Source organism: Musa acuminata, chromosome BXJ2-7, assembly GCF_036884655.1.
Source record: "Musa acuminata AAA Group cultivar baxijiao chromosome BXJ2-7, Cavendish_Baxijiao_AAA, whole genome shotgun sequence".
In the NCBI taxonomy this organism is placed as follows: Eukaryota; Viridiplantae; Streptophyta; class Magnoliopsida; order Zingiberales; family Musaceae; genus Musa; species Musa acuminata.
Window position 1 is genome coordinate 31,683,049 of NC_088344.1, and position 15,428 is coordinate 31,698,476.

General features: G+C 39.2%; 2 protein-coding genes across 3 annotated transcripts; one reads left to right on the forward strand and one right to left on the reverse strand.

The window, feature by feature from the left end:
• Positions 1 to 532: 532 nt before the first annotated feature.
• LOC135617583 (uncharacterized) lies at positions 533 to 1,335 on the reverse strand. Its single transcript, XM_065117960.1, has 3 exons — positions 1,123 to 1,335; positions 915 to 1,018; positions 533 to 801 (listed from the first exon to the last, which is right to left on the reverse strand). Exons 1-3 carry the CDS (start codon positions 1,318 to 1,320, stop codon positions 753 to 755), a joined length of 351 nt encoding a protein of 116 aa, XP_064974032.1. The 5' UTR covers positions 1,321 to 1,335; the 3' UTR covers positions 533 to 752.
• Positions 1,336 to 3,867: 2,532 nt separating this feature from the next.
• LOC103992274 (ethylene-responsive transcription factor ERF003-like) lies at positions 3,868 to 5,078 on the forward strand. 2 transcript variants are annotated; one of them, XM_018828609.2, is made up of 3 exons: positions 3,868 to 4,014; positions 4,103 to 4,614; positions 4,802 to 5,078. In XM_018828609.2, the coding sequence occupies exons 1-2, from the start codon at positions 3,932 to 3,934 to the stop codon at positions 4,572 to 4,574; spliced, it is 555 nt and encodes a 184-aa protein (XP_018684154.1). In that variant the 5' UTR covers positions 3,868 to 3,931; the 3' UTR covers positions 4,575 to 4,614; positions 4,802 to 5,078. The 2 variants fall into 2 exon arrangements, with proteins under 2 accessions (XP_018684154.1, XP_009410184.1); XM_009411909.3 differs by lacking the exon at positions 4,802 to 5,078 and having other exon boundaries at positions 4,103 to 4,721.
• The last annotated feature ends 10,350 nt before the right edge of the window (positions 5,079 to 15,428 follow it).

Below are 15,428 nucleotides of genomic sequence, written 5' to 3' on the forward strand. Positions count from 1 at the left end.
TAACAAAGAGAGGCTATCCCTATACTTTCAAAATTTACATTGAGATTCATATTCATATGAAACTAAAATATTTAATCTTATTACTTCTCACATCGTCAACTCCATTGACAAAAATACCACATGTGCTCAATGATAAATCAAAATGAGATCGAGTCAACACGTGTTCAATAATAAATCCTACGATATTTAATCGATGACATGATGAGAGATATGATTAAGTATTTTACTTTCGTATATATAAATCTGAATATGATATTTGAAAACGTAGAAATCGACGTGCTAAGATAACTAATTACATGAGTAATATGTTTGATTGTGGGATCAGGGTTGTGGGCCTGGGTCTCTCAAGTCTCCCGGACTGACACAAACCTATCTCTAGCAGTCACTTTAGTGCACAAATGATGCTAAATAGTGACACCACGGGGAAACCAACCTCGGCAAGAAATATAAATGGTCTTCAAAGATATGGTTCATCATATAATTAACACCACAGGGTTAAGCACATTTAGGGTAAGTTTAATCGAAAGCAATATGAAATCCTCAAAATAAAGACAGTCTTTAGGCATAATGAAAGTACAATGAAGTTGCATAACACAAACTATGGCTATACGGCCAAAATGAACCAAATTCTATTACGACCACTTCTCTTTCCACAACATTAGAGTGCAACAAAGAGAAACGATCGACAACTTGCAATTACTAAAAGTGAGGACGAGGAAAACAGAAAGCCATTGAACCCACCTAGGGCATTCTCAAAACCCTAGCTTTGTGCGGCGCCAATGCCTGCGCTTCGCGTTGTACCTGTAACACCATTAAAACAACCAACTTTGAACCGATCAGAGCCTCCAGGATGAGAGAAAAGGGGGCAAATTCAACGAAAGTCACCGCATCTGGTCGTATAGAAAAAGGAGTACCTAATTGTGTTGTCGGTCCTCATGCGGATCCAGTGAGGTATCGGCCTGTTCTGCCGCATCTTCTTCGCTAGCTTCTTCTTGATCCGAAACGTCTTGTGCGACGGCTAACCGTGGAGAAATAAGCGAACAGAAGCGAATCATCACAAAACATCGAAACCCTAAACCCAGACGAGAGCTAGAGCAGAGGAGGAAGAGTACAGAGATGTACCATTTCCGCGGTTGGTCCGAAACACAGCTGCGGCGGCGGCGGCGGCGGCGACGACGAAAACCCTAAATGCTCGAGGAGAAACCCTTGACTTGGGCGGCCCGGTTCTCTTTTATAGTAGGGAGTAGGAGAAGTAGCATTTCGCCATGTCGGTGGAACAAAGAGATGTAAGCCGGTTGGGTTGGACTTGCGCTCCACCATTGTCACATCGAGCGGAGCCAAGTCAAACTAAACCAAATCAAACCTGTCTCTGTTATACTGTGTCAATGGGATTTTTGCTACCTCACCGTTTAGGCTTTTACTTCCTCCTGTCACAGTTGCTAAAAGCCCATATAGTGAACACGCTTCGCAGAGAGACTCCCAAGCCCAGTAATGGATCTTTTGCGAGCTTCCTGCTGTTTCTATTGCAGCAAACGCTAAACTGCAATCCCTACTGGTGGCGAAGGATTGTGCACAACGTTTCAGCGTCGGTGACAGCGACTGATTACATCACGTCCTCATCATAAGCTGTCACGGCTTTCCTTCTTCAAAAGAGATCCCATAAAATGCGGGATCCATCAGTCTTCATAGACCAAGACCAAAGAAAGAAGAGGGCCATTCTCCTACTCAGCTTTTAGTCTTTAAACCGCGTTCTCGACTGGAACCAACACTGCTGTGAATGTCTCGATCATTAGATTAGGCTTGCAAGTTGGAGTTTATTGCTCTGCACACTTTGTTCCCGTTCCATGAAGTCACAGATGCAACTAGCTGAGTTCTATGGTGTTTTCTTTTCCTCCTCTTCTGTGTCGTTTGGCATCGTGTAGAAGGCGATGGCTGGGTAAGTCCGCCGCAAATTTCTCCGGTATTTTGATCCACTAAACTTGTTTGAAGCACCGGAGTTGGAAGCTACGAATAACATGTTCTTGCTGTCTGGGTGGATGCTGGATTTAGAGAATGGAATAGAAAACCTAATGGTAACTGTGATTCATGATGTTCTGTGTGGAACTAGTCAAATAAAGAGAAAAAGAAGACTAGTTTCCCTACTGTTCAAAAGAGTTCATTGTTATGAACTCTTCAATATAGATCAGTAATGGTTGAGCTTACAGAGTTGGTGTTGATAATTTGTATGCTCACTCACTCAAAAGGAAACATTTATAGAAATTTTGTCAGAGGCCAAAGGTCAACTAAAAACTAAACTAACAAGTCTTTGCTATTAAGTAGCCATTTAAATGCTCCAGCATTCAATGAAGAATGGAGCCTTTAGGTCCCTATATGTTTCACTTTTCATGTCAGCTATTTATCTGAAACTTGATCATGAGTTATTTGATTTTAACTAATGATGAACTGCACCTGCTCTTTTGCTTTGAGGAACAATTCACACTGTATCTCCACTTCTGATTTCAGTCTGCATCAAGTCACACATCCAGTCTTTTTGTAGATGTCTGCAACACTTGAACAACATGAGTTAACAGTGGAGACATGGAATTCACTTTGGAATAAATGGGTTTGCTTGCTCATTGGCAGCATTACCTGGTAATGACCTCCTAAATCTGAACAATTCAGAGGACAAACCTGGCCAACTATTCAGAAGATGCTGTTTGATCTCCTTTTCTCTTGGAACTTTTTTGTGGTTTTGTCAATCTTTATGAACTATCGAGTTTGATGTCTTTTGGTTTCTATCTGGATGGATTTTTATCTTGTGCTCTGGTGATTCCTGTACTTGAAAATTAACAGCCTCCAGCAGTGTTTGAGAAGGGACAACCAAGATATGGGCACACAGTATCCACCCACGATGAGATTGCTCTGCACCAAACAGCTCCTAGAAAACATTATTCTGAATGGTTCAATCCAAAAATAGTGCACATGAAGACCAACATCAGGTGGGTTCTGCATATCATCCCCATGAGGGGATGCATTTATGCAACCAAGCAGGTATGGGGAAGAAATCAATGCCTGTTGCAGGATTTCTATGACAACTGCTTTTGTTGCAGTCATTGTGCGATGTATGGATGATGATGGGTCAAAAATAGCTGCAGAATCACCACTCTTTTGCATCTATGCCTATATTTTGGGATCCCTTTTACTGAAAGTGAGTCTCTTCTCACATGGACAAGCAGATTCATGCACTCCATTTCTGCCAAAACCATCAACCCCATCATTAATACTTCCTCCCAGACCATGTGGCTTGTTCTCAGGTTTTCTGCTACCAGAGCAGCATGACACGGGAACAACACACACTCACAATCCACAAAGTTCCAAATCGAGTGGTCATCAGCTGCAACAAGAACACTATCTGCCAAATGCAACATCTGGGGATGGTGCAATGCATTTGGTAAGGGGAAGAATTCTTATCCGCAGAGTTATCATAAATTCCAGCATCCAAGACTTCACATTTCCCAGGCAGATGATCCCAGAAAAAGTGACTGATGCAGTTAAAGATGATGCCTCGGGATGTTCGTGTGATACACTCATAGCTGATTTGATATAGTCTCATCACTGTTGCAGCACATTGTAGGGATTATTCCAATGTTTTAAGCTTCAAATTGCCCCATGATTAGCTCAGTTGAAGACCAGTCCAACCCTTGGCGTGGTGCAAGCGCAAAACAAGGGGATCAGATTGACATATGTGTCCATGTTCGCGATGACAGTAACCCTGTGGGCCACACCCCCATTTGGATCACAGTTGGCTATGGAGGAGGGCCCCACCCCCTCCGAATCTAACTACATAAACCGACCCTCCCAGTCTCAGAATGCTCGCCTTCGTCACAGGGCTTTCTGCTCGCTGTCTCTTCCCCTGCATTGCCGCGGCAGAGAAACCAACAAGCCCTCCCTCATGGCCAGGCCTCAGAAGCGGTACCGCGGCGTCCGGCAGAGGCACTGGGGTTCCTGGGTCTCCGAAATCCGCCACCCTCTCCTGTAAGCGATTCACATCTCTTCCACGATCAACTTTCATGAGCGCTTAGTGCCGTCACTAACTTTCAGCGATGCTGCGTTCCTCCTCTAGGAAGACGAGGATATGGCTCGGCACGTTCGAGACGGCAGAGGACGCCGCCAGGGCGTACGATGAAGCAGCAAGGCTGATGTGCGGGGCGAGGGCGAGGACCAACTTTTCTTACGGTCCCAATGGCTCCTTGCCATCGAATTGTCGGTACTTGTCGGCAGCTCTCACCGCGAAGCTGCACCGCTTCAACTTGCTGTCGCTTCAAGCCACGCAGCCTGTCGTCAAGGACGCACCGGGAAAGCCAGCTCTGCTGGTTAATGGTGCTGCAGCTGATAACATGAGCTCGGTGTTTGTCGATGATATGACGAAGGCGAGGACCGAGTTTGCAGGAGGGAAGAAGGAAGAGACCAACTGGGTTGTGAAGGAGAACGGCCATGGGGAGGTGGAATTCAGTTATTTAGAGGAACGTCACATAGAACAGATGATTGAAGAGCTGCTGGACTCTAACCTATCTATGGAGCTCTGCTCTCTGTAGTCAGTTCTGCTACTTCCTGTTGTTTCCTTCTCCTACTGAGGTTTACACCATTCCGACTTCCCAAATCCCCTTCTGAGCATTAGATTAGCTGATCTAACATGTACATGTCCAATATATTTACATAATATATGTGCTCGTTCCATATAATTTTGCTTCAAGCTCCAGTTAGTGCAAATTTTCATTTAATGGTTGCTATGGGTATGTAAGAGAAACTTGTGGCTTTGCAGATGGGTGTTAAGTGGACATCAGAGCTTGGCATAGAGGGGGAAGAGTATGACACTGAAACATTCAGCCTTCTTTAGTTTAGTTAATATAATAGAGAAAGGCCTAAGGAGAAAGGAGAAATGTATTGCCTTTAGACTAATATTTTAGCTGTCTCCTATATGATCTCAATGTTTCTTTCACTCCTTTTCCACACAGCCTTTTTGTTTGCTCCAGCATAGAACTATTTTGTTTTAGAAGTTGGTGTGCTCAACTCAAGAGCATATCAATTACATAGACAGGCTCATAATATATCAGACATTTTAATTTACACATTATGTAGGAGAATATAGATGTTTCTGACTAAGTCTCCTGCTCTGTATTATTTTGTCATTGATCTTTGTTGAGGGCAATTTTGTGGTCCAATTCACAGCTAGCTTGTAACCAAGATCTGAAAAGGCTGTTGTATTTTAAATGATTGGAAGAGCTTAGTGTGACAGTACTAAATCTTTGCAGTCATCATAGCATGTGCCTGCACACATATAAACATACGTACATACATACATACATGCATCACAATCCTAGCAGTGCTAGCAGAGCTTGAAACTTGTGATAATGGATAGAGCACTGGATGTCATAATTCTACTACCATCTGTTTTAATGTTTTGAAATCTGTCTGGCCCAAGAACTGTTGCCTTGGAAAGCAATGGTAGGGAGTGTTAGGACTTTGATCCTTGACACAAGGATATTGTTTGACCCACCACCTGACTTCCATGATAAGCCATAAAAGCTTTATGTCTTTATCTTGGCATGCTGAAAAAAGCCTGCATTGATCTTTGAAGTTTGCCTGCAAAAGATTTGCTCATGAGCAATATTCTCATCCCAAGGCTTTTCATAGCACAAAGCCATCAATGAAGTCTATGGAAAAGGACTAGACATACATTAGCATTATCATCCCAAGGCTTTTACTGACAGCCCTGTTAAAGACTTGTTTCCCCTTGCAAAAGTTATTCCTCTTAAACACCCTCGTAGGTTCATAGGATTACCCAGAGATATGCATGCAATATTTTTCAAGGATCATGATATTGGGATCTCATTTCATGTTCTGCAATCTCTTTCTTCTGCTCATGTCATTGTTTCTATCCTCTTTCTTTGACAATCTTGAATTCTAAGTGACTCTTTTGATGCGGTACAGTAAAGTTTCTAGTATTATTGATTGAATTTTACATTAATGCATGTGGTCTTTCTAGGTATCAACATTCTTGTGTGACATAACCTTCTTGAGTTGAATCTCCTAGATAAATTCTATTTCACACACATGATTCAGTGCAAGTGAAGGTCTCTATATGAACAAAACCAAAACTATCTGATGTTCCATGAACTTGAATAAATTTGGATGATCTAATCGAGTTTGTGTCTGTCGAACTCTAATTCGACCCAACAAGAATTCTAATAGGGATTCAATCTTACTCAAATCATGTTTCGATCAAAGTCAAATTCAGCTCGATTCGATGTTGACTCAACCTCCAATCCAAGAAGAATCAAGAAGAAGAGAAAACAACATTAATCCCCCTTAAAAACTTGTAGCAGCACTGAGTCATCCAAGAAGCAACCAACCATAGCTACTTCTTCTTCGATTCAGCCTCCGGCAGCAGCTCTGTTGCAGAGAGACAACAAGTAGCAACTTCCTCTTCAATTCAACCTGCAGTAGCAAGCCTTAACAGCAACACAGGACAGCTTCTTCTTCCTCAATCAGGTGCCAACAACTTGTTCAACCCCAGCAATCGCAGCTTAAATCGAGCAACAGCAACAACCAATGCAACCTCAGAAAGGGATGTCGGCGGCCGTAGAAAAAAGGAAGAGAACGCTCGAGGCAATGGCAACTTTGCAAACTAGAAGAATTCAATGCTGGTACCTAAGAAGTCCGAGCTTCAATGCTCACAGTATCCTTTCAATAGTTCCTTATTTAGGATGTCCTTATAAGTAGAATATCTTAATGTGATTTATTTCCTTTCCTATATATTATATGTCTATTATAACTTTCCTATGCCCTTTTTTTCTTATTTATATCGTGAATTTCTATATATATATTTTTTCTATTTTATTAATGTTATGTAGTTGTAATAATTTTACAAATTCAATTCCTAATCCTATGAACTACTAGGATACTTGAACTCGAATCTCAACGCGACTCGAGCTATATTTTTGTTCTTGAATTAATCTAAAATTCAATTAATAGTATTTAAAATTTATGCCTTAGTTTATTCCAATGTATCATAATATTATAATATTATATTTAAGTATCTTCAAACCATATGATTTACATGCTGAGGTGGTATATAAAGTTATTTAACGACTTAATAAAACTTAAGATGATTTTTTTTTTGTGCAAAGTGTAAATGATAAAGATGACAATTCGAATTCTTTATTAGCTAAGTACCTTCGAGATATACTATTATTTGTGTGTTATAATTACTTATTTAATTTAATAACGAAGGTTATTAGATGGAAGTCTCACTCGTTCTTAATCAATGAATAACTTATTCAATCAATTAGGACATAAAATATGACCATTAATCGTTTTAGTCCTATATGCCATCATATTTTGATAGAATATTAATAAAAAAATATAAAAATTTAATATATCTTTATTTTATTTTTATTTATTTTCTAAGAAAAACATGAATTTATTTTTTAAATTTATCTTTATTTGTTAAAATTTTGGGTGTCATATTTTGTTAAAACTCAAATAGTTTTTTTTATAAAGAGTAAATGATGAAGGTGAGATTTGATCTTATAATATTTTGTTAATTAAAGGTATAACATACTATTACAATATGATAAATGTTCTTAGTTAAGTCACCCATATGATTTACATACTGACCTGACGACATATAAAGTTATTGAACGACTTAATAAGACTCGAGTAGATTTTATTTTTTTTTAAAGATAAACGATGAAGATGATATTCGAGCTCAAGACTTTTATCAACTAAACCAGTTAACACCTTCGTGTTACGTTAACGCTTTGTATTGGAACTACTATTTTATCAATTAGGATAAAAAAATATGATCATTAATCTTTTTATTCCTATATATCATCATATTTTTATAAAATATTTAATAAGAAATATAAATTTTTAATACATCTTTTTTATTATTTTTATTCAATTTTTTAAAATATGAATTTATTATTTTTGAATTGATCTTTATTTATTAGAAGTTTGGGGGTAATCGTTGCACGTAGCAACCAGCAAAGCGCCTTTTGCTGAAATTTTAATATATCTTTCTTTTTTTAATTATTTTTTAAGAAAAACATGAATTTATTTTTTAAAAAAATTATCTTTATTACAGAAATATTCTCAAAACTAAGCTGCAGGCAGTCGCCCAAAATTAATTCTTGAAGCAATGTAGCAGCATACCATTGACCCTATAAATGTCTCTTTTCCTGATAATTTTGGTACGATGCTTTTTTACCCAGCACTCTTTGCTCCCTTCTCTTAATTATTCTTTTTTTTTCCTTAATAAGTTTTTTTTTCTTGGCTTTGTTGGTGTGGAACATCTTCAAGATGTTCCCATCGGTCAAACTTATACGAATACCAAGAATACATCTTAAGCTAATGATTCGTGCATCCGAATTCATTATGATCTTTCTTCGTAATTTTAATCTCATATTATCTCGATAATTCTTTCGATCAATATGTTTTAATCGTGTTTGAGCAGGGAATTGGATGAGGAAATGCAGAATGCTGCTCGGGAATACTTGGAGAGACGGGTAAACGATGAACTTGCAGGGTTCTTGCATGATTACAGGGTTCTTGCATGATAATAGAGATATTTTCTCAACTGTCGAGATTTCTTCTTGCTGTTCAGTTGAGGAAATCCTCTCTTTCATCAACCATCGTTGCTGTTGCAGCACCCCATCGAGTCGACGCCGAGAAAATTTCTTGTTGTCCGACATCATGCCGCTGCTCGTCTACGGCAGTTCATTCATCACCTGCGCCGCACCTCCCCCACCAACCCCCCCCCATCGAGGGTCCTGTCGTCTCTGAGACCAGCCTAGGGAGTGGCGAGTCTGCACGGAAACTAAACTCCCAGCCCCATCCATCCCATTTCGTGATCGAAAAAGGAGACGGAGTTCAAGTGGCATCCGGAACCACTTCCACGCCGCTTGCTGCCCATCGCTGCTACACAACGTGCTGTTCATCACTGGAAGCATCCTCCTTACTGCAGGACTACTGAACAAAGATCAACTTTCCATAATATTGCAGTTAAACTCCTCCTTCAACGAAGACCTCAGGTGACACTTACTGATCTGTACCAACACTTCTTCCTTTTTTATCCTTTGTCATTGCTGTAGACTTCTACTTGCTCCCGCGTAGTAGTCCATATCTTCTATATGTCTTTATCATCTACCTTTGATACTCCAGTTATTGTTTCCACAGGGAACCATAGTATTTTCTTATATACAACAACCCTCATCCCCTTCAAATTATCCAAAGATGGTAACTACGTATCCTGACATGCTCAATTCTCTAATCTGCTATTTATGCTCAATTCTCTAATCTTCTATTTAACTATGATCTTCTAGGCTATGTCGATGACTCTCTTCGTTGTTCACCAACGATGCTCAACATCCTAGGAGTACCTAGTCCAGTACCAAATCCGGACCATAAACTATGATTATACCAGGATCGTTTTATCCTTCAAGCAATTCAAGCCTCAGTCGCTCGATCTCTCGCCCCACTCATATCTTCGTGTGACACTACTGCTGAAGCCTGGTGCAAGTTACAAACCGGCAAATCATTCACGCACTCGCATGCTTAGTCTCATATCCGATCTTATGAAAACAAAATAAGAGGGAAGTACTATTGCTGATTATCTAAATAACATAAAGATTATCATCGATAACTTGGCCAAGTTATTCTCTCAGTGATAAAAAAGTTACTGTCCATATCCTTAACGGCCTAGGAGACGAGTATAAGGAACTAGCACCTCACATTAAACTTGATGATGTTTTGTGTGCATTTCACATTAAACGAAATCTCATTTCCATTTCTCAATTTTGCAAACAAAATAATACCTCTATTGAATTCTTTTCTAACTCTTTTCTTATCAAGGATTTGAACACGAGGGCATCCTTGGTTTAAGGCCAGAGTAAGAACAATGTTTATGAATTACTATCAATTCCACAAATCATTTACTCCTCAGCGATAGCTCCAATCGATGTGTGACATCGTCATCTCGGTCATCCCTTCCTCTCTATCTAAAATAAATTACTTTCTCGTTATTCTTTTTCTACTCCTACAAATAATAGCATTTATTGTGAGTATTTATTGTGATGTTGGTCTCAGTAATAAAAGTCATAGACTCCCTTTTGGCTCTTCTTCCATATTATGTTCTAAACCATTTAAAATTATTTATACTGATATTTAGGGTCTTGCTCCCATCACTTCCTTTGACAAGTTTAGATTTTATATTATTTTTATAGATTATTTTACTAAGTACACATGGATTTACCCTTTCCATCATAAATCAAAAGTTTCAACAATCTTCACCAACTTTAAAAAGCTGGTCGAAAATTTCTTTCAGTCTACAATTAAAATAGTCTACTCTAATGGTGGGGACGAATATCAAGCCCTCACATCCTACCTCTCAACCTGTGGCATCCAACACTTTAAGTCACCCTCACATAGTCCTCAATTAATTGGCTCTATTGAACGCAAATATCGACATATCGTAGAAACTGGTCTCACACTTCTATATCAAGCCTCCATGCCAGTAACATTTTGGTCTGTAGTCTTTCAAACTACCATCTATCTTATTAATCGTCTGCTCACTCCAGTTCTCCAATACCATTACTTCTACAATATATTGTGATAATGTTAGCTACCTACTTATGTATCATTCCAATGTTCCACTCACGCATAAAACACATTGCCATCGATTTTCACTTCGTGTGAGATCAAGTTATTAAACATTAACTTCATGTTTCTCATGTATATATGGCTAATTAACTAGCAGACTCACTCACGAAGCCTCTAGCCCGCAAACTATTTTTGTTGTATCGGTCTAAGATCGGTATCCTTCACAAGAGCTCAATCTTGCGGAGGCATGATAACAGAGAGATTTTATCAACTGCATAGTAGATGAGATTTCCTTAACCACACGAGGAAATCTCGCTGCTCAATTGAGGATATCATCTCTTTTACCATATATAAATAGGCACCATATAATACTAATTGAAATATGCTTTTCTTCTTTCTACCATTTCACTCGCTTTCTCGTTTACCATCCTATATGTTTTGGTTCTGCCATTTTATATTGCTGATGGGTTAGTATTTATCTGCTTCATTGCCTATATGGCAAATTAGCTTGCATTACATTTTCCTTGAGGCCCAAAATTTTTTTACATGTTATCAATCATTGAAATAAATACATGCTTAATTTTATTTATAATTTGATTTGTGATGTTAGCTCGATATTTAAGGTATATGTGTTTTAGAATGAAAAACTTTTTTTTTTATATAACTATCTCTACTCAAGTTTAAGTTCTATCTAGATTACAAATTTTTAGAGTTGTTGAGGTTAGATGATGAAGGACACGAAGAGTTGATATCTTGAAAGCTTGTCCTTGATCACAATTATCCCCCATTGCATAGGGAATGATCAATGTGAATAGTTGTATTTACTCTATCGTGATTACTTATCTCATGATATAGAGAAGGGCTAATTATATATTAGCCTCCGTAGTTCGCTATCTTTAATATTTCAGTCCCTATATCTAAAAAAGTTATATTAATATTTTTATAATTATAAAAATAAAATATCTAATTCATTTATCCTAGCGACGTTAATTTAAGTAATTTTAACGTTTTAGTTACTAGTGGTGGATGACGATACCGTTGGGGGCCACAAGTGGTTGTTGTAGATGAGGAGAGCGGTATAGCTCGGCAACTACATCGATGTCGATGTAGATATAGAACAATTTTCACCTCTTATCGTTACTTTATTCATCCACAATAATCACCCGCGACTCCCAATAATATCGTCGTCTACCACTATCGATGTTGTTCGTCATTATCAACTAGAATATTAAAATTATCTTCTTTATCTTTTATTTTCATATTTTTATTAGTAAAATTAATAATATTAAGGTAAATAGATCTAGATATTTTACTTTCGTAATTATAGGGATGTTAATGTAATCTTTTTAAGTGTAGGAATCAAAATGATCAAAATAACTAACTATACGGGATAATATGTAATTAGCCTGATGAAAAATAGTTGCTCTAAATAGTTTGGAAGATTTTGGGACGTATAAAAACAAGGCTTTAACTAAAAGGTGACTTTGTTATAATTATCTCATGGGTAACTAAAAGTATAGGACACAATTATGGAAAAGAATGATGCTCATCTTGCTTGTGAAATTATGATGATGTTCTTCTCTAGTTAGAAGAAGTTAATCGAACTGTTTGCCCTGTAATTTGCATTCTGTTCTCCGCAAAAGTTTTGTTCATCATGCATTCCTGTCCATCTATTTATCAAGGAAAACCGTACAGCACATGTTCTGGTATCTATGATATATGTGATGTCTTGTCTACTTTCATGTAATCAGGATTATCTATCATAACAGGAATAGTAGCAGACAAATAATGAGGTGACTTCTGTTTGCTCCACGGTAATCAAATAGTAGCAATCTAGAAATACTATTACCTTTCTTAAATCAATATTCTATATTTTGATTGCAGAAATATCAAAAGCTTGATTGAAATGTACCAGGGAGAATGAAATGGTTGTAGAGCTCCTTTCGTCCCCGAAGATGTGTCATTCCTACTGAAAGTGAATACTTAATCTTATGTAGAAGAACTTGGCAAATATGAAATGAAGAATAATTCAGCAAGAACACAAAGGAAGGTGGATCAAATAGAGTAGCTTCGATCCTGTTGTATGTCAAACTCCTGTATTTGTTGAAGTTCCTTTATTTATTTATTCTTTGGAACGAACCTTAACAGCACAGATGTTCACATAAGAGTCTTTTCTGTGAGTATTTCGTTCTTACCATTGGGGTATGTTGATTGATTATAAAAGGTCTATGAATCAACCTTGAGTTCAACCCAGATGGTACTAAAGTGTTTATTTGCTTTTACTATTTGGAGTACTAGTGACGTTTATGTTCTACTCAGCTTTCCTCAGCATTGATGAAGTAATGGAAGAATACTTTTGTACTTGATTTTAAACACAGGAAAATAAGCAATTTAGTAGTTTTATTTTAATTCACACCTTACATGTTTATCACATCATTCATCTTCAACTTCCAAGCTTGATTGGTGTTAGCTGGGATAGTCTCCCTCTCAACCACCGGATTAATTGGTTTTCTATTTACTTTGATGGAAATTTTGTTACCAGTTTTGATTTCTCGTGAAATATGTAGCAGTTCATGGTTAGATACCCATACTTCAATACTATATTCTGCTCCTCTCATTTCATTAGTAAAAGCCACCTTCACTTTCTTAAAGATAATTGAGTTTGTGAAATTTTTGTTCTTATATGTAGCAAAGGAACAAAGACAGGAAGAAGGAGACCAAGTCAAACAGGTGGCATGGCCCATCAAAAGAGAGAAAGGAACAATGAGATCATCACACGACCATATAAACAAACAAACACCCAATCCTTGTTCCTTGCAATCTTGTGGTTGATGTTCACTGTGCTGGCATCCTTGACCACTCCGATCCTCTCCTGCCTGCATCCACTCAATGTGTTTCTACCCCATCAGAAGAGATGCCATCCACTGCTTTAATCCTTGCCTTCCCCAACAACTTCCGATTGTGGTGGCGAGCGAGTCCATGATCCATTCTCCTGCAATAATTCCATGTCCTTGTGTGTTCTTGTGGCTGAGCTTAAAGCATGCGCATTGCCTTCTGTGAACCACCGTTGGAGCACAGCTCTCCGACAACAACAGGTGTGTTTTCAGTAACAGATGGCATCATCGGATGAATACGGAGGTAGATGACTGATGTATCACTTCACGTGCCTAGCGGTTGGTTCTTCCCTTCATCGTGAAGCTTCTCCAATTTGAACGACCTCAAGTGTAGCAGCATCCACAGTGAAAGCTGTTCGACTTCACCATTCAAAGATCTCAGTTCCAAGCAAGGAAATTAAGGAAAACATGATCACTGTTGCTTCTTTAACCTTGTAAGTAATTCACATGGTTTGCTACATACACTCGTGAATGAATTCTCTCATCTTTTTCTTCTCTAACATCTTCATGTTGATCTCTCCACCGACCCCCACTGCATAACTCAGTTGACAGGAGTGCCTCTCTTGTACGTGTGTCTTGAATGAATGATGGTCCAGTAGGGCAACGAAAATTAAGAGCCATGGAAATGGAATCGGATGCACCTTCCCATAGAGTGGGAGTTCCAACAACTCTGATGGAAACTTCCACACCTAACCATTGCCTCGTTGCTCATCTTTGAGGCAAAGAACTTGGAAAGCAGTGGTACCGGTTAACTCAGACTGCAAACCATTATGAAGATGCTTCAAAGAAAAGGAATCAGAGCGCATTGTTAATTGCTGTGTGTTCTCTGAAAACGAGCACAATGCTTAGGATATTCTTGCAGACTTCTCCAAGAGGTGCACTTCCATGCAGCCAAGTTACAGCAGATGCCTTTGAATCAGTTACCATCTCTGTAGCTACATTTTTACTCTTCCAAAACCTTGGAAAGACTAATATGTCGCACGGAGACGTCAAGTGTGACTTAATCTTCCAAGGAAGAAGACCTCCGCCCATGCGTTTACAACCACCAACTGCTCAGAGAGCAGTCATGGTGATGCCAGGCATCATCAATACACAACTGCGGGAGTTGGTAGCCACCCCAACAGTCCATCCCTCCACCAAACCGCCGCATGATCACCACCTGTCTCCTCCCTTGCTCCCCTTCGCCTGACCTTCTCACCTCTCTGTCCTTCCGCTCCATCACCGGCGGACAAACCAAAGACATCAACCTCCACAGAGTTAACTCCAAGTAGGTCTCCATTATTGGATCGCACATGCGGAAGCTGTTGGACGGAATTTGGATGGAAAATATATTCGAATACATCAATATGTGGAGTAAATTGCTAATGAAATATGTATGTATTTCGTAAAATGGAATATAAAAAACTTAAATTAAGCATCGGCATTAGATTTTAATAAAGTTTCTATCTTGATAAATAATGGGCCAATGTGATTAAGACATGAGTAATTAATTGTTGGGTTAGATTTGGGTGGAACTGCCCTCCATAATGAGCCACACAACCTTTCGTCCAAGCGCTCCTCCTGCAGCGCCGTTAATCCTGTTAATTAACTACCAGTAGTGGCGCAAGCCGCTAATGGATGTGCCCACAGGCGGGTGGGCCCACGAGAGCTCTGTGGCGAGCGGGGGGCGGCAGGGGCGCCACGTCGCCTGCGCGGGAGGCAAGGGCGGATACGTAGTTCCCGCCATACAACGGTGTCGAACTCGTATCCCTCCCCGGGGAGGAGTGACCCGCGGCCGCGCTGCTCTCGTCGTTTTCCGTGCGACCAACCGAACTGATGGGAACCGTGGTCCACCTCGCCCTCGGTGAGTCGTGGCTCTCGTCGCCTTTATATATTCCTCTCGGCCCAGCCTTG

Excerpts from the sequence above, each read along its gene's own strand:
- LOC135617583 (XM_065117960.1), bottom strand. The coding sequence starts at position 1,320 with ATGGTGGAGCGCAAGTCCAACCCAACCGGCTTACATCTCTTTGTTCCA. Across the intron at positions 1,019-1,122 it reads TCGGACCAACCGCGGAAATG|CCGTCGCACAAGACGTTTCG; the intron begins GTACATCTCTGT and ends CTCCACGGTTAG. Across the intron at positions 802-914 it reads AGGACCGACAACACAATTAG|GTACAACGCGAAGCGCAGGC; the intron begins GTACTCCTTTTT and ends ATGGTGTTACAG.
- LOC103992274 (XM_018828609.2), top strand. The coding sequence starts at position 3,932 with ATGGCCAGGCCTCAGAAGCGGTACCGCGGCGTCCGGCAGAGGCACTGG. Across the intron at positions 4,015-4,102 it reads GAAATCCGCCACCCTCTCCT|GAAGACGAGGATATGGCTCG; the intron begins GTAAGCGATTCA and ends TTCCTCCTCTAG.